Source organism: Laetiporus sulphureus, assembly GCF_001632365.1.
Source record: "Laetiporus sulphureus 93-53 unplaced genomic scaffold LAESUscaffold_7, whole genome shotgun sequence".
NCBI classification, from domain to species: domain Eukaryota; kingdom Fungi; phylum Basidiomycota; class Agaricomycetes; order Polyporales; family Laetiporaceae; genus Laetiporus; species Laetiporus sulphureus.
Window position 1 is genome coordinate 920,843 of NW_024468516.1, and position 20,000 is coordinate 940,842.

The 20,000-nt window shown below is 52.2% G+C and overlaps 7 protein-coding genes across 7 annotated transcripts; 5 read left to right on the forward strand and 2 right to left on the reverse strand.

Annotated features, from left to right (window-relative positions):
• The first annotated feature begins 103 nt into the window (after nucleotides 1-103).
• LAESUDRAFT_520969 (uncharacterized protein) lies at nucleotides 104-1,904 on the forward strand. The gene has a single exon (XM_040902788.1). The coding sequence runs from the start codon at nucleotides 559-561 to the stop codon at nucleotides 1,762-1,764; it is 1,206 nt and encodes a 401-aa protein (XP_040767527.1). The 5' UTR covers nucleotides 104-558; the 3' UTR covers nucleotides 1,765-1,904.
• LAESUDRAFT_695639 (uncharacterized protein) lies at nucleotides 1,862-3,167 on the reverse strand (the record flags this gene model as incomplete). The annotated part of the gene is made up of 7 exons (XM_040906246.1): nucleotides 1,862-2,090; nucleotides 2,141-2,230; nucleotides 2,279-2,386; nucleotides 2,448-2,662; nucleotides 2,720-2,796; nucleotides 2,850-2,975; nucleotides 3,078-3,167. 7 exons carry the CDS (start codon nucleotides 3,165-3,167, stop codon nucleotides 2,035-2,037), a joined length of 762 nt encoding a protein of 253 aa, XP_040767528.1. The 3' UTR covers nucleotides 1,862-2,034.
• Nucleotides 3,168-3,340: 173 nt separating this feature from the next.
• Nucleotides 3,341-4,596, forward strand: LAESUDRAFT_695641 (adaptin ear-binding coat-associated protein 1 NECAP-1). The gene is made up of 6 exons (XM_040906247.1): nucleotides 3,341-3,475; nucleotides 3,530-3,673; nucleotides 3,739-3,744; nucleotides 3,801-3,950; nucleotides 4,006-4,030; nucleotides 4,096-4,596. The coding sequence occupies exons 1-6, from the start codon at nucleotides 3,412-3,414 to the stop codon at nucleotides 4,364-4,366; spliced, it is 660 nt and encodes a 219-aa protein (XP_040767529.1). The 5' UTR covers nucleotides 3,341-3,411; the 3' UTR covers nucleotides 4,367-4,596.
• Nucleotides 4,597-4,768: 172 nt separating this feature from the next.
• Nucleotides 4,769-5,814, forward strand: LAESUDRAFT_722764 (uncharacterized protein). The gene is made up of 4 exons (XM_040908269.1): nucleotides 4,769-4,930; nucleotides 4,991-5,167; nucleotides 5,221-5,684; nucleotides 5,739-5,814. Exon 3 carries the CDS (start codon nucleotides 5,226-5,228, stop codon nucleotides 5,610-5,612), a length of 387 nt encoding a protein of 128 aa, XP_040767530.1. The 5' UTR covers nucleotides 4,769-4,930; nucleotides 4,991-5,167; nucleotides 5,221-5,225; the 3' UTR covers nucleotides 5,613-5,684; nucleotides 5,739-5,814.
• An 80-nt stretch (nucleotides 5,815-5,894) lies between these two features.
• On the forward strand, nucleotides 5,895-6,468 carry LAESUDRAFT_722765 (uncharacterized protein). The gene is made up of 2 exons (XM_040908270.1): nucleotides 5,895-6,074; nucleotides 6,129-6,468. The coding sequence occupies exon 2, from the start codon at nucleotides 6,154-6,156 to the stop codon at nucleotides 6,337-6,339; it is 186 nt and encodes a 61-aa protein (XP_040767531.1). The 5' UTR covers nucleotides 5,895-6,074; nucleotides 6,129-6,153; the 3' UTR covers nucleotides 6,340-6,468.
• Nucleotides 6,469-6,610: 142 nt separating this feature from the next.
• LAESUDRAFT_756706 (uncharacterized protein) lies at nucleotides 6,611-8,024 on the reverse strand (the record flags this gene model as incomplete). The annotated part of the gene is made up of 8 exons (XM_040912198.1): nucleotides 6,611-7,031; nucleotides 7,084-7,118; nucleotides 7,196-7,247; nucleotides 7,299-7,314; nucleotides 7,372-7,562; nucleotides 7,638-7,731; nucleotides 7,797-7,901; nucleotides 7,952-8,024. The coding sequence occupies 8 exons, from the start codon at nucleotides 8,022-8,024 to the stop codon at nucleotides 6,611-6,613; spliced, it is 987 nt and encodes a 328-aa protein (XP_040767532.1).
• Nucleotides 8,025-19,278: 11,254 nt separating this feature from the next.
• On the forward strand, nucleotides 19,279-19,980 carry LAESUDRAFT_756708 (uncharacterized protein; the record flags this gene model as incomplete). The annotated part of the gene is made up of 1 exon (XM_040912199.1): nucleotides 19,279-19,980. One exon carries the CDS (start codon nucleotides 19,279-19,281, stop codon nucleotides 19,978-19,980), a length of 702 nt encoding a protein of 233 aa, XP_040767533.1.
• Nucleotides 19,981-20,000: the final 20 nt, after the last annotated feature.

Consider the following 20,000-nt stretch of genomic DNA (forward strand, 5'->3'; position numbering starts at 1 on the left):
AACTGTTAAAGCTAAAGCCGAGGCGCGGCTTGAGCGTCTGTTCGAGCGCGGCCACTGCCTCATGTGACCTACGATGGCCTGAGACCGTCACCATCGTCGTCATCGTTTGTGCATTCTCGTTTGTGCATTCTCTTCGGTTCTCAATCGCATACAGATACCTGTCTGATCAGAAGGTGAGTAGAAATCTATAGGCTTAGCATATGGTTTATTTGCACAGTCAGATAATCGTCTCGCTCACCGATTCGTCATAGAAGATGAATCTCTTGACATTGAACCGCGATGTCATCGATATTATTTTGTCTTGCATATCGCCAGGGGATGCTGGAAAGCTGTCATTGACTTGTCACGATGCATACAACATCGCAATGCCGCGCTTCCTGTCGGAGGTCATTCTCAGGCACGAGCGGCAGGCCATAAGCTTTTGCTCCTTCATGCTCACGAACCCCACACTTCGCATCCGTTGTCTGAAGCATCTCACACTCTCGGACTCGGTGTTCACCCCCCGAGCGGACAATCTCTGTAGTCGACAGAACTACGCCCACATCGTCTTTGGCTGATATGGTACGATATGCGGCAGCGTCGGTGTTCGGTCGTTGGTATACGGCGCCTTCGCCCCTGTTCATCACGTCTTCAGTCGAGAAAAACACTCCTGCGTCATCTTTGGCTGAGGTGATTCGACAGGCGACCAGATTACGCAAACTGTATCTGCGCATGTCCTACAATACGATACAGGAATCTTTCTTGGAGCATTTTCCACCATTGGCAGATGCGATTGCTGCCCTTCCTTCTCTCGACGACGTCTTCATTTATGATGCAAATGCCTCAGCACTACAACTTCTCTCATGCATGAAGAGCCATCCACGTCATCATATCACATTGTATCACCCACAAAACATTCGAGGAAGTGGTAACGGCCTCCCAATGAACGCTCTAGACAACACCATGCTGTCCCTGCTCACCTTTGTCGATTCTCTTGTCACCTTAAGCCTGGATGGCCATCACATTTTCTCTAGAACTCTGAAGGCAGATAGCGTTTGGCCTGCACTTCATGAGCTGAACCTATGCAGCACGACAATCGATCTCACGAGCATATCAACTGCATGTCCCAATCTGCACACGCTGCACATTGACCGATGCAAACTTACCAATCCGCATGCCTCGCTTCATCTACCAAAGCTTGACTTCCTTGAGGTTGATTATTCACTTCCTCTATCCACCCGAGTTCGTCGACTGTATCTTGTCAATTCTAAAGCAAACATCACCTCGAAGATCGAATCAATGCTCCAGCAGGCGAATCCTGTTGTTCTAACCTGCTATCTGACTATGGCGAATACCATGGCGATAGCAAAAGTTTGCCCTGATCTGCAGGATTTGAGAGTTGTGGTGCCGCAAGAGCGTGGACTTGTTGATGTACTCAAAATTCTTTGTCCATTGCGAGAAACACCAATACAGAGTATCATGTTCCAGACGGGTCGTCTCACTACATGCACCATGGAACCCTTCGCACTTCAAGTCGCAGCCCTCATCCCCACGGTGGAGTATATAGGTCAGGGGTACGTTGGTGGAGTCTATAGATGTTATCTGCCACTCGTAGTGTCTATTCCCTGGTATCAAGTCGTGGCCCGCCCCGACGGCGAGCTCCCGAAGCTTCGAAAATTACCATTTGACGAGGGCGATAAAATCCATCAGGATCTGCCGGAAATTCGTCGATATGTTATCGACTGGTCTGGGGATCCCCCGCATTCTATAGCGCTTCCGTGGTGATAAGACGGAGCAATGGTCGCGTTTGCGTTGTCTTCTACACGAGTTTAACGTATGATCATGTTGCGGAGGGCCTCCTCTCAGAGATTGCATCTATTCTGCCAGCTCTCACGGCAGCCTGTACCATTAGCACAACTTGCGATTGTAAAAGCCACAGATGTTGGGGAAAATATATCTGAAAGAAATACATCGATACATGCTGTTGTGGGCTCAGACGTGACACAACGAATCCGATGAAAAGGACACTGAGCATTGGGGCTGCTGAACTTCAGTCTAAACGCGCGTCACACTGTCCGCAATGACACTGAACGATTGCAATGTCGGGGGAGCTGCAGGAGCGACTCAGTGACATCATCGACTGTGTTCAGTGGGCTCGTACCTGATGCTACCTCGGAGCGGAGGCTTCCACGAGGGGGAGGTGCAAGGACTTGTGTGCTTGCGTCGTATGACCATCCATTCGTAGATGCAGCTGCAACACACGTGAGGCTGATCATTGATGGAAATCTTACAATCGTACCTAAGAGAATCTGATCGATGGGTAGTCCAAGATATGCTTGAGCCAGAGATAGATTGATCGATGTGTACGCTCTTGCTAGCAACGAAAATGTCTTCTTACGGAATGATTCTTTGGGTGGCAAGGGAGGTTTGAGCGGACGCATGCATCACAACGGAACTCTACTGCTCACCGACAAAGACCATCGTCATGTTCGCAATTGTGGGCGCTAGCTCGGCGGGAGAGAAGCCAGATTGCTGACAGAGATTAAACAAATCTTCTGCGCGAGAGTACACAGCTGCATATTTTCGAACCCATACGGAAGCAAGCAGGCGAATGAGAGAGGAAGCGAGTGGCGTCGAGGCGAGGTTCTTCGGCAACCTCGTTATGACATAGCGCGCTGCGGCACTCAATAGAAAAGGAGTCTAAGAGGATTATCTTCAGATACAGTGGAACTTGACATACGGATCATCCGCAATCAGATACGCTAAGGTCAGGGGAGCAATCACAAACAGTCGCGCTTTGTTGCCATGATCAAGGGTCTGTAACAGCACTATCAATAATCGACCAGAGGACTTCAGAGAGGATTATTCACAAGCATGTCCTCCTCCTCTGCGATCCGGATGAGTTCTGCATAATTGCCATTTGCAGACGACTGCTGTATGGATGCAACTGCGGTCTGATATGGTGCCACAGGTTGAGCAGGAGGCACATCTGTCGGCTCAGAAGGCTCAGAAACAGCAGCTTGCTGTGCTGCTTGTTCGGGCTGTTCGACCTGCTCTGGTTGCGGTGCCACTGCGGGTGGCTCTGCAGCAGCCGCGACCTCGGGTATAGGTTGGGCAGGCGCAGAGATGCGTGCTGCGTCTTCAATCTCCGTTTGCGAAGTGGGCGGGGGAGTGGGAGGGCCTGTCATCTCTGTCGTCGATGGGATGCGATGCGATATGGTCCACAGTCAAGCGCTGCAGGAGTAAATTCGAATGCAAGGAACGCGAACGGGCAACACGCGCTTCACGCGCGTCTCGTGCACGTGTCCTGCATTGCAATGGGCGCTACGCCACCTGCGCGCGGCGCATAGCATCTCCGACTCGGACCCTCCCGTCTCGTACATATCTACACACCCGTCATTGAATTCATACTTTAACCACTCTCGAGCCACGATGGACGAATTTGGCGGCGACGACGAAATTGAGAGTGTACTGTACATCGGCAGGGAGGTCTCCGGTAAGTATCTCGCGGGCATCGCGGGTGATGGCTCGCTGACGCTAAACAATGCAGTGTTCAAGATCCCGCCATTGAAGAAGAACGAGGGTCATCGTGCGCAGGAATGGGGAGACCTTGCTGCTCCTCTGTGGAAGGGCAGACTACGCATCATTGAGCGGTCGACTGGCGTGTCGATTCAATTCGAGGATCCCAATACTGGTGTGTCCGTTCGCTGTATTTGCTGGCCGATACCTTATGAGCGCAATGATGTGGTGGTTCCAAAGGAGAATGTGGGAGAATCAAGGACACTTTTCGGAGACTGCTCGCTGAACCACCTTATGTCTAGTGTTCGCGAAGGCCGACTATGACCCCGCGAAGCCGTCCGTCGAAGCTGTGCTCGATTCATCACGGTACTTTGTCGTACGCGTGGAGGACGACGGGCGAAGAGCTTACATTGGGATGGGATTCCTTGAACGAACAGACAGCTTTGACTTCAGTACGTCCCCATGATTCAGTTGCGTCTCGACAATTTGACAGGTGGTATTCCTTAGACGTGACGCTGCAAGATTATACCAAGTACGTGACTATTTACTGCCATCATCTAGTGATGGACAATTTTATGCTCATGCAATGCTGCTCAGGCGCTGGCGAGCCCGCATGAATCCATCGGAACCAGGCTCAGAAGACTCGCCTTCCCCACACGTTCCCGCAGGCCCGAAGAAAGACTACTCCCTGAAGGAAGGCCAAACCTTCTCGATCAACATCCCTGGTCGGACGAAGGCGAACAATTCGTCGTCGTCGTCGACGACAGCAAATCTGCTCGGAGACAGCACCGCATCGCTTTCGTCGTCATCTGGCGGTCTTGGTGTTCCTCTTCTACCGCCACCGCCCAGTGCACCGAAGAAGTGGTGATTTGGGATGGTGAGAACGTATGTTTCTCGTACACATGCTCTGTACTATACCTGTAAGTTTGAGCAGTAAAGGATATTCCCGGGACAATGAATTTATCGCTACTTTGCGGAAGGTTCAGGCCGGTAAGCGTGCGAAAGCACGATTAATTTCTATGCGTTGTAACAATGTGTGCGCTGCTTGTACCGTGGAAGTTGTCTTTAATTGCGTACTGTTCATGGAGTTGACTCCCTCTTCACTGGCGAGGTTGAGTAGTTGACATGGCCATGAAGCACACGACCGGCGCATTCACGATCAAGATGATGTCACAATTAGGGCGAAAGAATTAACGTTACATAACGTCTTCTACCCTTATATAACCTGCGTTATTACTTGGTCTTGAGCATATTATCCGCGGAATATTTGATGAACTTCATGGCCTCATCACCCAATTCTCTCCTATCTCTGCTAGAGGCTGCAGGTCAACGCCATCACATCTTTGATCCGCTCTAGCACTGCTGCTCGGAGTATGCACGCTCGCCTACGGAGACGTGGGTTATCCCAAACGCGCTTGGCTGATTGATCAGAGTACATCTCCATCAAGGACGGATACAGAATTCATGCTGACCCCGGGTCTTGATGTAACAGATCATAGACGGGTGGCGGTGCAGAAAGTTGCACAGCAGGTCTTTGCCGATGTGGACGTATAAGAGCGGCGATACTGCAGCTGCTTCACCATTCACTACCGCATCACCCGTCCTATCTTGGACGCCCTCCTACGCACATTCGTGTCGTTATATCCTTACGTTCACGCCCGAATTATAGGTGATTTTCTAAAGTAGTGACAATCTATGCTGGTGCTCACGCACACTGCGCAGAACTCATGGCCACCAGCGCTGTCGCCCACCAGTATCCCTTCACCGAAGCCAGATCCACAGGCACGGACAGCGCCACGCTCCTCGCCGCGCTCCTCGCGTCCGAGTGCTTTGACGAGATCTCCAACGTGGAGGACTTCGGGGGCGTCCGCGACTACATCGTCGGGGAGGGCCGCCCTGACGCAGAGGGGCGCCTCGCGTTCAAGGGTCTCGCGTTCTGGGTGTACCCCACTGGCCTGCATGGGCCGTTCCACGAGACTGAGGAAGGCACGATCGAGCGACATGGGTTATTGGTTACGATTGAGAGGAGAGCGAAGGTGGAAGACGCGATGAGGAGGATTCGGGAGGAGTTCTCGATCAATGGGATTGGGCATGTCCATATCGCGGCTGCTTGAAGCGTAACAGCCTGAGCAGGGTTTGGAGCAGAATGTAGCACGACCAAGGAGTTGGGGGACTCTTGCTCGCTTGCAAGTGCCTATTTGGTACTCTCAATGCTACTAGGCTAACAAAAGCTACGAAAGGCATGCACGTACTCGGGAACCCTAAGAATGTTTAGCGAAGACTCCCTCTGAGCTGCGTCTCTCGAGGCTCGGCGAATCACGCAAAGTCGTGGAGACGTACTCCCATTGATTGGGACGGGTGACTTTATGAAGGCGATGAGAAAGGACCTGCGCCACCATAATTTGACCATAATGGCTGCAAGTGCTGTCCGGAGCTTATACTAAACTTAACTTGAATCAAATCCATGTCACATCGCCTCGACGATCCTTGAGTCGATTTCTTGCCTATGGCAGGTACAGAAAAGGCCTCTCGCAAAGCAAGGGCCTACCGAACGCCTACCTGCGGGCATTCCCCATGTATGTCCTATTCAGATATGTGTTTGCCGATTTCAACTCACTTTGACTGGCAAGACCGTTCAACTAATTTACGCACAGCATGACGCTTCAAGCTGAAAGGCTCTCTTCTGCCACACCTCTGCCCACAGAAACTCGAGAGAAAATAGATATTCACATGCACGGACATCGTGTTAGAGCATCTAAGCGCGGCCTAAAGAGTCGGGGTATCAAAATGTGTGCTGCACATAGCGATTTGAAGACGGCGAGAGACACTGCACATGTCTGACTACATACGACAAAGTATGACATAAATAGAAAAGAGGATCCGCGCGTAGTACATACAGTATGAGCGGCATTTGACGGCGAGAATTGTACCGATCTTCCAAAAACCAATAAATACGGAACGAGGATGCCTGCGGCCTAGTATAGGAATGTCTCGATATAGAGAAAAAATTGCGGACCTAAAATACACAAAGTCAGTGTGGACATTGCGCGTATGCGGCAATGAACTCACCAGATTCCAAAACACCTTACATGAACAACTCCAGCTCCTCGCCTTAGTAGTCATCCTCCCAATCGTCTTCTTCCTCCCAATCCTCTGCGGCCTCTCCCTCTGCCCGCCCTTGCGCCACATCGTCCTCGGGGCCTTGACCAGAGGGTCCAGCCTCCATGGGCACCGAGACTTCCTGCGCTTCGCGATGGCGGTCTTGATTCGGAGGACCGGCAATCATTGCCTCATCTGCGACAGCGTTTGCCAGGTTGGCGGTGGCTATGGAAGGTCCCGTCTCTAGGTCGATTGCAGGGACGCTGTTTGCGGCATCAGAAGGGATCACAAGGCTGGGGATGTCGATGTTCGATTCAGTCTGCACGCCACCGTTCGAGCGCACAAACGAGGGAGTATCGGATTGCCCCTTCCACGCGGCTCGGGCCGTTTCTTGGATATTTAGCAAAAGGCGAGAGACAAGAATTGTAGTGAGCCTATAACATGCATGAGGATCTGTTGCGATGAGCATAGAAGATGAAACTTAACGGTTTGTTCAAATTGCAGAAAATGTATTGGGCATTCTACATAGAAGGTCAGGGTTTTAAAATGACATTCAGCAGCATTGGTATGAGGATTGATGGACACTTGGGTCACTGACCTGGCCAATAAGCGATAATACTCTCACGCTGACGTTCAGCAGCAATAGCGTTCTATGATGATGTGTCAGTTTTCCCTGCAACGGAAAAGAGTTGGCCACGTACACGAACTGAATCGTACCTATGTACGGAAAGAAATATGACACAACCACGGTCCTACGACGTAAGCGTTACTCACCGTCTCTCAGCAACAATGTCGCAAGTGATCGCCTCTGTGAAAACACTCCAGGGCACTTCCGGCTGAGGTTTCTGTATAGCATCCTCCAGACGACACCGACCGCTACAACGTTCATGACCAGAGAAATAACAAGGGCGGCAGTTGCTACTACGAAGTGACGATGAGTGTGGCTCATTTGGAGAAGGGAGAGTCTATATAACGAGCTTACGCCTGGTAGTTGACGGTTGAGAAGGAAACATAAGCTATCGACATTACGGGCTGCTTACTTTGAGGAGGTGCTCGCAAACGAATTCTGTGGGAACGTGTAGCAAATTGCCGTAGATCCTAGAACGATGACCTCGGTTGATTCGTTCACGAAGTCTTCTCACGACAAGAGAGTTAGTGATGGAACAATCCTTTCAATCCAATTATCGTAGAGATCGTACCTTCGACAGTTTCGATCACCAATAACACAACGGCTAGCAACGCACCAATTACTATAGAAAACCAGTTACGTCCGGCCACTGCATATACTCGCTGTAACGTGATCACTGCGATAGGACGTCAGTATCTAGTTGAAACATGGTGCACAAAAACTTACCTAGGGAAACGGCCGTGATTGCGAGCGCAAGACTGTTAATTGCATTCGTTACTACTTCACAACTAAATGGCATGAAATGTAACAAATTTTGCAACTCGTGAGCTAGAGAACTCGGAACGGACCTCTGCCATCGCATCCTGTCAGACCGCCGTGATCAGATTGCAGTTCCATCAAGATACGTACAGTTCATGAGTAGATATTCATTATCGCTGAGATTGATACAGCGCCATAGGCGAGAGCCAGCAGTCGATTGACGAAGAAGAAGACTGCTGGGAATGACCTTTTTCCCCAAAAGAATTTAACCTCTTGGTCGAACGTAGTAATATGTTCGTAAAATATGAGGGCTGGGTGGGGTTATCATTTCAATGCATCATAGCGATTGGCTGCGATTGCACTCACCTGCTCCGGATGCAGAGGCACAATTCGAAATGAAACTATGCATGATAGGCCCTCGGAATTAGCAAACTGGCCAACGGGGAGACATTCAGAGCTCACTTTTCTTCGAGCAGCTCGGTCGCTGCCGATATCGCGCTCGCCATGCTACTGACAGAGGATAGGAGTGGGTAACAAAGATGTGAGTAGTAGCTCGCTCTGGGCAGCTATTTCACATGTATGAATTATGATCAACGGATGCAAAGTGAGACGAACGTACTGGTGCGGAAGCCAACTATTCTTCTCTTGTTGGAGTTGACCGTCGACTGAGAATTCTGCGCAGTTCTCACAGTATGATGGGCTCAACTGAGCTGCCATTCTCGGCATCTGCCAATTACGTCGAAGGCGTTGACTCCATCGCAAACTTCGCCTCCAGCGAGCGGGAAGGACATTGAGTATACTATTGCCATTTGAGATCTCCCGCAATGCAGGGGGCATGCAACGTTCTTCCCATAGATGGGTCGGAACCGATATGATGCGAGTTGAGTCAGTGTGCTCATTCCAAACCAGAAGCCGCCTCTGCCATTTGCGCTACCATCGTCAAGCAATGATGAACCATCGCAGTACCTGTGTAGAAGTAATCGACTAGTAGGTAAAAAGGCAGATGCGTTGCCAGCGCATCTGGGCCTTGGGGTGCCGATATTGGTGACCGCAATGCCAGCCATGGCTACAAGGAGGTTGCACAGCTGTGAATGATCTAGGCTGAATAGCGCGAGGCAAATTCGATGGTGTCCGTCGCAGACAAGGCTGATTTGAGATTCGGCCGCCCAGGCAACCTCCGCGTCCGAAAGATGATACCGGGAGAGATGTGTTCTCTGTCGATAACCAATGCTTGAATGCAATTTTCAATGAAGAGTATAATTATGAGGATTCCATAGTACGTATGCTCTTGTAGCAAAGAACTCGAACGCACATGCGTAATGTAGACATCTCCAAAACGTGCTGTGATTGGTGGCCACAATGGCACGTGACCGCCGCGATGTCCCTAAGTTGGCTATGTACATCGCGAGGTCGTCATTGACCGACTGATACTATAATCTAAATTTTAAAGCATCATGCATTCATGCATCAGCGCTCAGCAGCACCACTACAGCACTTGACAGTCCTACTTCCATGGAAATTGTTGAACGAGCTACATGCTAGTGCAGCATGCACAGGGACACACAGCAAGGTGAGGACCTAGTGGGCAAGGCTACAAGACTCCCAGTTAAGGGATTGAGTCTCTCAGTGGAGAAGTCACTTTAGATTGTGATGTAGCTACCTGATATATATACATGTGGGTAAAGACCCCATATACCGGGTCTGGGACCTCTGGTATCTACAACCATGTCTATCTACATAGATGAGTAATACTACAGTATCTAATGTTGGCTTTTGGGGCCTGGGAGGCACTGCAGGATAGCAGTGGTCCTCGGGGGCATCGGAGCTGGGTACAGGGGCTGCAGGAATGGCAGCTGGATAAGCGCCGGATGTGCGAGCTGTGCCGCCTGCCCTGAAGTGGCATGGTTAAAAGGGAGGTAGTTAACGTAGCGTTACCTTGCTCGTTTGTACCCAAATCCCAAGTGGTGTCATGAGTTATTGGACATGGCGCCGGTCTTGGCTGCCGTTGTTCAACACAAATGAGCCATCGATACTCTGGGACTCTCCGTTATACTCTGGGCTCTCATCTAGTCAACCTGGGCTGACCTTCTTCGACGCAACCAACACCGTGGTGCCATGCACTGGGCCATTCAAGGTGCAAGCATGAGGGGTGGATGGTGGACAGTGTAGGGAGGAGGCGGAGGTTGAGGGGGCACTGGTACAAGGCACTGGGATAGGGTGCGTAGCGTCCATTGGAGAGCAGGGAGGGGGGAGGGGGCTGTCCTAGCCCGGGCATGATTGTGAGCACGGTGCATGATGGAAGGGACCCAGGATCCTTTGGGGGGACCTCAGGCTGTGCGTGTCGAGAAGGCGACGTGGATGCAAGACCACACGCGAAGTGCCAGAGCCGGATCAGGGGGCAGGGCACATGGACAAGAGGGGCTGAGGCTGGGGTGGTTAGCTGGGGCTGAGGCAAGGCAGTGGGCACAACTAGGCTGGGTTTGGCAGCGAAATGTGCAGGGTGATGCGGGCTGGGCCAGACATGGTGGGGTGGGCATTGGGAGGAGCGCCTGTAGCCAGGGCACTATAGAAATGCGGCGGAACCAGGGAGTGCCGGTTAGGGCAGAAGGAGCTGCAGACAAGGCAGCTGGTTAGGTGGCTGGCTCGAGGGGGTGTGTTGGCTTTTGGGGCCTGGGAGGCACTGCGAGATAGCAGTGGACCTCGGGGTCATCGGAGCCGGGTACAGGGGCTGCAGGAATGGCAGCTGGATAAGCACCGGATGTGCAAGCTGTGCCGCCTGCCCTGAAGTGGCATGATTAAAAGGGAGGTAGTTAATGCAGCATTACCTTGCTCATTTGTACCCAAATCCCAAGTGGTGTTGTGAGTTATTGGACGTGGCGCCGGCCTTGGCTGCCGTTGTTCAACATCTAACACATGACCTGTGGCTGTGTGTACTGGCCAATGGCATATTCACTTTCTATCGTACAATACTTTATGAATATCGTGATTGGCTAATGTCTCATTGTACCATCTCTATGGATTATATAATTGGACAATGCTATACCAGATGTTCCAGTAACTCTCTTCTTCATTCTGTGATCTATAAGATTATTCGGAATACATATGTTATTCCTTCAACACCCTCTCTTGATCGAGATAATCACAGTATATAACACATGATGTGTATACAACAGTTTCTGTGAACTTGTTATGAAGCACCTTTCCACCCTAGAACCTTTATCACGTGTTTAGTGATAGCCCGACACTCGAAGGGCAGAGACAGAAGTTCACACAGTACTTGCCATCCCAGAGGCATTTATAGTGCTGTCTTGGTCGAGCAGAGAATGTAGCAGTGAGGTATTCCACTCTACTCCTGCAAGGCCCTGGTTGATCCAAGCTACTGCACATTCACCTGAAGGTTACTAGGTTCGCTTGATCTGGCTCTCAACAAGCGTATGAGCTTGATACCCCTAAAGAGCGAATGCAGATTCCTTTCACACAGAAAGTATTGAGTATCTCCAGATCTTAGAGTGCAAATGGGTTCTGAGAACGAGGAGGAAGAGGTTAACCCTCTCCTACTGTCCCAGCCCCTTTATATAGTAGCAGACCATAGTCTGGGGTACTAGTACAAGGGATCCCACTAAGCTATAGATAGGTGAAACACACCAGAGCTTAACCGCTGTGAGCCAGGTAATTGGCCAATCCTTCTTGTTCTTTGACCACCATGTCCACTTTAGGCGCCCAACAAGCGACCGCCAGCGACGTCGACATGGAGGCTTCCGGCGTTGAGCCCATTGCTTCACCGGGCAGCTCTAATGCTGCGACACTTCATAGAACCCCTGTGCTCAGCTGGGCCTCTCAAATGGAGGCTGGTGATGCCTTGCAGGACCGCTTCAGTGGCCTCCTGCGCCACGTCAGCAACCATACCAGGGCCATTACCGACACTATATGTGACCTCCAGGACCACCCCAACCCTGAGACTTACCTCGATGACTTTGTCCAAGTCGTCACCCTGCTCACCACCACCTGCAAAGAGCTGTACACTGAGCTCGGTGTGGACCCTGTAGTCAGTAACTCGGCTACCGGCACTGCCGCCCTCCACATCTATGACCACTTCTTTGACAATGTCAATGCTGAAAGGAAAGACGTCGATGGGGACGACCTCGACGAGGCCTTCTTCCAACCACCCCGGGGCCACCTGCGGATGGAAACCACCCTACCCGCCAACCTCGACTTCCAAGCAGTGCTCGCCAAGGCCGTGGAAGATGGAGTCCGCATGGCCAACACAGCCATCAACATGCGGCTCTCAGCCATCGAGGCCCAACTCGTACGCACCCGACCAGCACAGCCCAGCCCCCAAGCATCGGCTGCCGCCAAAAACCCCCACCAATCACCGACCGGTCAGGCGCGTGGTCCCGCGTCCGCAGCTAAGGCCACGTCTGCATCTGCTGACGTGCCACCCAATGGAAAGGCAGCGGCACAGCCTACCATGGTGCAGGCTGTCGCCAAATCCAAGGAGAAGAGCTATGCTCTACTCATCACCCCGGAACAGCACGCAGCCATTGAGGCAGGCGGAACCATGCTGCAGTGGTACGCTAAAATTGACACCCGCCTGCGTGAAACACCCACATGGGCCAAGGTACATCCTCTTGGTTGTCGTTTTGCTGGGCCCACCAAAGTTGTGGTCGTTTTCTCACATGAATCCCCCGACTCGCTCATACGCGAGTGTCTCCGCCCCATAAGGCACATCTTGGGGGTCGTCCCACGTGCTGCCTCACCTGCACCAGATCTGCGTGAACGTGCATCTGCGCCGCAGGACTTCTGTCCTCTCGTTCCTGTTACGAAGCTATTCATCCCGAGCTGCCTGCTGCGTCATCCCGACACGGGATTGTTACTCACTGAGGAGGAAATCATGGCGGAACTACACCGCAATTCTATGTTTTTGTCTGTTCACTTCAATGGTCTACCCAGTTTCGTTGTGCCTAAGGAGCATCGCGAGCAGCTCGGGAAGTCCTCTATTATCATCTCCATCGAGGATGCCCATCGCGACTACTGTACGCATAACCTCCTAGGGCGTGACAACCGCGGTGATGCTGCCGCTTTCCTTTGGTTCTATGGCTCCCGCATCACTGTAAAGAAGTCGAAAGATCGTCCCGTGTTCCGTCAGTGCACTCGTTGCTGGTGCCTCATGCATCTCGAAAGTCACTGCAAGAAGCGGGCACCTGTGTGCTGCTTCTGTGGAAAGACTGATCACACGTCCGATATGCATCGGCAGGCCTGCCTTGTCTGCAATCATGAGGCTCACCCGGCTGACCAGCCTTGTGAGTCTGCTCACTATTTCTGTGTGGTCTGTGGCACCAACGGTCACAGTGCCACCGACACCACCTGCCCTGCGCAGAAAGATTACCGTATCCCCATCTCGCGCACCAACCCCTCATCATGAATATCACAACCGCGCATTTGAATGTGGCCCGGTCTAATCCGCGCGTCCACGGTTTTGTTTCTTCCACTTTCTACGATATCTATTTCCTTCAAGAACCGTGGTGGGGGCAAATCGGCATCGATACCCCCCATGGCTCTGAGTCAGGCACTACTGTTTTTGGTCACGTCAATGTCCGGCCCTACGGCCTGGATGCTTTTCATTTTCCCTCCACCTCTGCGCTGCTGCGACCTCGAGCCAGCATCCTGGTCCGGCGTGTGCTCTTAAACACTTACCACATATCCATGTGTACTGACCTGGTGTCGGACCCAGATGTGGTCGTTCTTCATTTCATTTCCCGATCTGATCCCACCCATGATTTCTTCATGGTCAACTGCTATAATGAAGGCTCGCGAGCCCAACACCGCGTCCTGCCCACTCTCTATGATATCCCTTTCCCGCCACGAGCGAACCTCCTTGTCACCGGGGATTTTAATCTCCACCACCCCCTATGGTCATGGACCGGACGGGCCTCCCGCTCTGCTTTCACTGCCTCCAATGCTTTCGCTGGTTGGCTCGAGCGCGAGTCGCTCGAAATTCTTAATGACCTCGATCAACCCACCCACATGGTGAATGGTGACCTGCTCTCGGGCACCATCATCGATCTGGTCTGCGTGACCTTCAGTGCACAATTTCACATTCACAGCATCGCTGCCACCCCACATCTTTTGAATCGGACCACGCATTACTGACCTCTGTTCTCTCCCACATCGCCCACCCAGTCAACATTGACCTCGGTTTTCGAATCGATGTCTCGAAGCGGGAAGACTGGAACACGTGCTTTGCCCGTGAACTGGTGCTGTCCCCGCCGCCGACCACTTACGCCACCACTGACGACCTCGAAGCGGGCGCTCAGGCTCTGCTGCGAGCAATGACCGTGGCCTGTCATGAAGCATTTCCCCGACGCACACATGCTCACCGGGCCTCCCAGCTCTGGTGGAATGATGCATGTGATACGGCCCGCACCGGTGTCCAGGCAGCTCATACTCGTGAGGAGCGGCGCGACGCCAAAGCCGCACTCTCGGCCATCATCCGACAAGCTCAGAAGGACTGGACTCAGGAGGCGGTCGCGTGACTCCAGCACACCAATTCCTGGCGACTCGCCTCCTGGACCAAAGGAGTGCGGGCGTCCCCACTACCAGTCATCTGCACGGACGGGGAAACTGGTTCTCTCCCAGCTGACGAGGGTCGTCTACTCACGCATTTCTATTTTCTGGCGTCTCCGCCTTTACCTGATTTGCTTCCTCTCTTTACCTCTACGCCTCCAGCAGCGCACTCAGACCGCCCCCTCCTTATCACTGAAGTAACTGCCGCCATCGAGGCTGCATCTAATTATTCAGTGCCTGGCATCTCCAGAGTGTCGTGGCGGCTCCTAAAATGGGTCTGGCGGTCTGGTGCGCGTCATGCTCTTTTTTTTTTCTTTCCTCTTCTTTGCACCTGGGTTACCTCCCCGCCCTACTTCGGGCTGCGGCGGTTGTGTACTTGCCCAAACCGGGCAAGGCGGATTACACCGCACCCAAGTCCCACTGACCAATTGCACTCTTGGAAACCTTGAGCAAGGTCCTAGAAAAAGTGGTTGCTGCTCATTTCAACTTTCAGATCGGTGCTCACAATCTTGTGCCCGGCTCACAGTTTGGTGGGCGGGGCCAACATTCTGTCGTGGATGCGGGAGTCACTCTGATGCACCGTGTATGCACTGCCTGGGAAAACGGTTTCTCTGCTACCTTACTGTGCATGGACGTCGAGGGCTATTACAATAACATTCGCCACGACGTCCTTCACTCTGCTCTCCTTTCTTTGGGTTTTCCCACAAATGAGGTCCTGTGGACCTTGTCCTTCCTTTCTTCACGCACCGTGTGGCTCAAACTCAATTCAGAGCTGGGTCCATCATACCACGTCGCTGCGCTCGGCATCCCACAGAGATCACCTCTGTCGCCAGTCCTCTCTACTATATACTCTTCCCCGCTGTATGTGAACCTTGATCCATTCGTGCATCCCCAGCAGTCTACGATGGGCTACGTAGATGATTTTGCCCTCCTTATTGTTTCTCCCTCGCTGAACGAGAACACGGCCATCATCCAACGCACTCTACCGAGTGTGGGCACCATGCTTCACCAGCTTGAACTGACCATTGACATGGCGAAAACTGAGCTTATGCACTTTACCTTCCCGAGACACTCCCTTGATGTCAACCCTCCCCTGCGGGTTCAGTGGGATGGGCGGGATATCACCACTCAACCTGCTTCATATCTGCGATGGCTCAGCATCTGGTACGACTGACGCCTAACCTTCACCCACCACATTCGGGTCATGGCAGCCAGGGCTTCATCCCGTGTTGCCGCTTTCTGCATGCTCGCCAACACACAGCGAGGCATGACAGTCGTGCAAGCCCGCTTGCTATACCTTACCACCATCCTTCCCGTACTCACCTTCAGTAGCCCCATGTGATATAACCCGCGGGGCCCACACTCACTCTTTCAACCTTTGCAACAGGTACAAAATGACGCACTGCGGTGGTTCATGGGAGCATGGCGGTCTACCCCCCACCACGTCCTCAACCTCATATCCAGCGCCCTGCCAATGAGACACCAGCTCGACAAGCTCAATGGCCTTGCCGCAGCTCGCCTCCTCACCCTCTCGGAGTCCCACCCGGTGACCCACTGCCTGGCGGCCAACCGCACTACCGACCCACCCAACTTCTCCCTCCTCAACCCCACCATCCCTATCCACCACGGCACCAGCACAGTGGATGTGCTCGAACAAACCCTGCCCAAGCGAGCGGCATGCCTTCTCCCCTGGTTGCAGCCGCCCTGGGATCCTGCGCATCTGTGGGGTGAGAGGGTTCACGTCTGCGTCCCTCCGCCTACCAAAGACGGCTCCAAGGAGTACTTACATTCCTTTTTCTTCCCTCTTTTGCACTCTTCCATCCCTCTCCCCGATGCCCTATGGGTCTTCACAGATGGCTCCCAAATCGCCCAGCCTGACCCCGCCCCACGGAACCGACGAGCAGGTGCAGGTGCGTGTATCATTCACCAGGGTGCGATAAAGTACGAGTGGGCTTGGGGCATGGGCCACCAGGCTGAGGTGTATGACGCAGAACTCTTCGCAATGGCAGCAGTCACAAGCCGCTTTGCCAGTTTTCTGGCGACCTACCCCATGATTACTCACATTTACCTCTGCGTGGACAACCGTGCTGCCCTGTCCAATGTCCTGTCGCTGAGCCCACACAGTGGCCAGCCCTTTTCTCTTCACTTTCGGGCACTTCTCGCTCCTCTCATGGAGCAATACCCACTTCTAAACATTTCTTTGCTATGGGTTCCTGGGCATACGGGTGTACTGGGTAACGAGGTGGCGGACCGGCTAGCCAAGGAAGGCACGTCCCTACCTGATAGTGTCCTACCCACCTTGACGTGGATCCAGCGCTGGACACATGAGTGAGCGACCACCTCCTGGCAAACCGAGTTCCGTTACACCGATCGACCCACTGCAATATGGTCCTCGTGGCTGTCCCTGCCTGCCCAGACGCTACACCCTGTTTTCACTTCTAAATATTATGAACGCGACGTCGAAGCCAGGTTAACCCAAGCCTTAACGGGCTACGGCTACCTGGCCCCTTACTTTTCTTCTCAATTTGGGACGGCGGGCCCTGCTCGTCACTTCCATGGCACACCCTGTGTATGCGATCTAACCACCCCCAGCACCCGCACCCACGTCATGCTGCGCTGCCCGAGACACGTGCACGCAAGGCACCTGCTCTTCCGGAACCCCAAGCCCACCCTCCTGGATTTACGTCGGCTTTGGCACCACCCCACCGGCCTCCACTGCCTCATCGCTTTCATTTCTGCTACACCCGTTTTCTCCGCTGCGGCCCTCGTGCCCCCCGGACCCTGGCTGATATGCCTTACCCTCGCGGCACTTACGTGACTGACCCCCTTGTTTACTCATAGTCTACACGTCGACACTTCCTCGTGCGGTTTCACTCCTGTATTTACACCCTTCCAACTGCGCATAGCGCGGTATAGAAATAAATGTACAAAAAAAAAAAGGTAATTGGCGAGCTAATGTTAGCACAGGTGAAATATCTGAAATATGAAATAGGAACCAAAGTCTTGGATCACAGATCCTGAGGTTAGAACTTGAGAATAATAGAAGCTGTCCTCGGTCACATAGTGACCTAACAGTTGTCCTCGATCACATAGTGACTAGTGACCGTGATTGGGCATCTCTTCTAGGTGCTTGTTCATGAGGATCACATGACCATGAGTGACGGCATGTTTCGTAACACAAGCTTCCCTCTCCAACCGCCAAGACCCTTTGGCAATTAAACCATAAGATCTTCTCTTCTTTGTCTGTGCTTCCATTTCGAAGAAGGAAGTATTCTTGAAACAGTATGCACGGGGCTGGCCGTGGAGACGTGTGATTCAGTCAAAGATTTATCATTCATGCCGGTGCCTGAGTGTTCTGATGCAGGACCATCCAGAGACGGGTATTTCTTCTCAACTTGATCAGCCCAAGAATGCTGATTGGCACTTGATGAGTCAGAATCACTGTTAAACAACTCGACGATGCGTCCACTTCGATGCACTTGAGGAATTGAGGTACTCGGAAGGTTGTTTCTTATTGCTTCCAGTGCTTGGATTCGAGGAATCAATACTGGAGTTTCATGCATATGCCGGCTTGGGATGCTTAGGTGACAGCAAATCTGGGATTCGCCCTGCATTCCATCGTTCAGTCTTTTGCAAGGGTCGCACCTGTGGGTTGATACTCCCTGAAGAGTTGGATGTCCTTATCCTTTCACGGCATTCATGTTGCTGATGTCTAATCTGCCCACAGTTCCAACATTGACCAGGGAATTGGTTATGTCGTGGTTGCACATGACGAGAGTCTTCTCGCATGCCCTTGAATGGCTGATTGATCCATCGATTAATTGAAGGCGACGACTGCTGGTCTGTTGTCGACTGCTGCCATTGCATCTTCTTCTTTCTGCCTTTCTTGTTAGGGCATTTTCTAGGCAAGCTTTCTTCTGAAGAGGAAGATGTAGAAGACATGGCACTGTCATCGTCTTTTTGCTGACTGTTGTCAAACTTCCTTTAAATGAGGACCTTAATGCCACGCCATTCTTTTTGACTAAGATCGAGCAATGTCATCAGTACTTTCTTCCATATTGATGTAGGAAAGTCCATCTGGTTTGCTTGAGATGAATGAGTACGAATGGTGCCAATCCAAATGGTGTTCATGCCAAGAACATGCTGAGACATTCGGTTAATATCCATAGGTTCGTCCTCATCTTCTTCGACTTCCTTTTTCTTCTGATGGATGGGTTGGTTTTGACTACCACTACCGAGTCTGAGGAGGAGGTAGGTGAGTCTTGTATTGACCAATTTCGTGACTAACTGTTTGATCTGCTTCCGCATTTTCTTCGTGATCGACGAACCTTCCAAGGGTTTTTTTGATCCGATAGATGGCTTCTTTGGGCTTGCCTTCTTTTTGTTAATTGAAGAAGTCTTCTTCTTCTTCTTTGGTTTGATGATTGGCACTGTTCGGCTGATGTTCGGACTCTTTGCAGGACATTTGTCCATTTCATGCCCTGTCTTTCTGCACTTGTAGCATAAGTGTTCCTTAACTGGAAGGCTCCGAATATGCCATAGTCATTGTGTCCGATCAATGTCCATCGCATTTGGGTCATCTATATTCATTGAATTTTCATCATCCACTGAATCGTCCTGATTCGCATGTGTGATAAAATTGAAGATATTGCTTTTCCCTTTATGGACATTTCAGAGGTACGTGGATTCGATTGTGACATGTTCCATCGAATCCTAGGACTCGTGACAGCATGTTGCAGGACAAGACACGTGATGAAGCATCAAGAGCACCTCATCCTGTGACCACCATCATCTTCCCTCGCTCGCAACATGAGCTCAGACACTCTTTCGATTCCTCATTCCCTCCCTCCATTTCGCTATGCTCCTTAATCTCTCACATGGACAACCTCCCCCCTGGCTCCTTCTTCGCTTTGCCCGGTGCCCTCGCTGAACCCTCGGGGCTCACCGCTGTCCCCCTTCTGCTGCCCAGCCTGCAACTGAACTCAGGGGCTTTCCAGTTTGAGGAGGAGATGATTTTGCCTGGGGTGGATGATGTACTGCCCACCACTTCAGATCTCCACATGATCGACCCCAGTGACATCATTCCCCCTCCTCTGAGGTGTCCGCGGGTCCCCCGCATAGTCCCCGCATCTGACCGCTGTACGTGGTCCACTTCTTGCCCCACTGCATCTCCCTCCAACCAGCCTGACGCCTCCACTGATGCACGTCGAGACAATGGCATATCGTCGGCTCCTGTCACCCTGGCATGGGCTAGCCACCACTGCTCGGTCAAACCTGCGGAAGTGCGTCCGTCCAAGCGTGCTCAGAAAGGAAAGTTGTGGGCCCCTGCCACTGTGCCCTCTTTCCCCCTGGCTGTCATTCCGCACTCCTCACCACGGCCCGGTGACCTTTCCCCTCCATCACCTCCTGGTAGGGGGCTGTCACAGTATTAAGTGGCACCTTTCTTTTTGCA

Excerpts from the sequence above, each read along its gene's own strand:
- LAESUDRAFT_520969 (XM_040902788.1), top strand. The coding sequence starts at position 559 with ATGGTACGATATGCGGCAGCGTCGGTGTTCGGTCGTTGGTATACGGCG.
- LAESUDRAFT_695641 (XM_040906247.1), top strand. The coding sequence starts at position 3,412 with ATGGACGAATTTGGCGGCGACGACGAAATTGAGAGTGTACTGTACATC. Across the intron at positions 3,951-4,005 it reads AACAGACAGCTTTGACTTCA|ACGTGACGCTGCAAGATTAT; the intron begins GTACGTCCCCAT and ends GGTATTCCTTAG. Across the intron at positions 4,031-4,095 it reads ACGCTGCAAGATTATACCAA|GCGCTGGCGAGCCCGCATGA; the intron begins GTACGTGACTAT and ends AATGCTGCTCAG.
- LAESUDRAFT_722764 (XM_040908269.1), top strand. The coding sequence starts at position 5,226 with ATGGCCACCAGCGCTGTCGCCCACCAGTATCCCTTCACCGAAGCCAGA.
- LAESUDRAFT_722765 (XM_040908270.1), top strand. The coding sequence starts at position 6,154 with ATGACGCTTCAAGCTGAAAGGCTCTCTTCTGCCACACCTCTGCCCACA.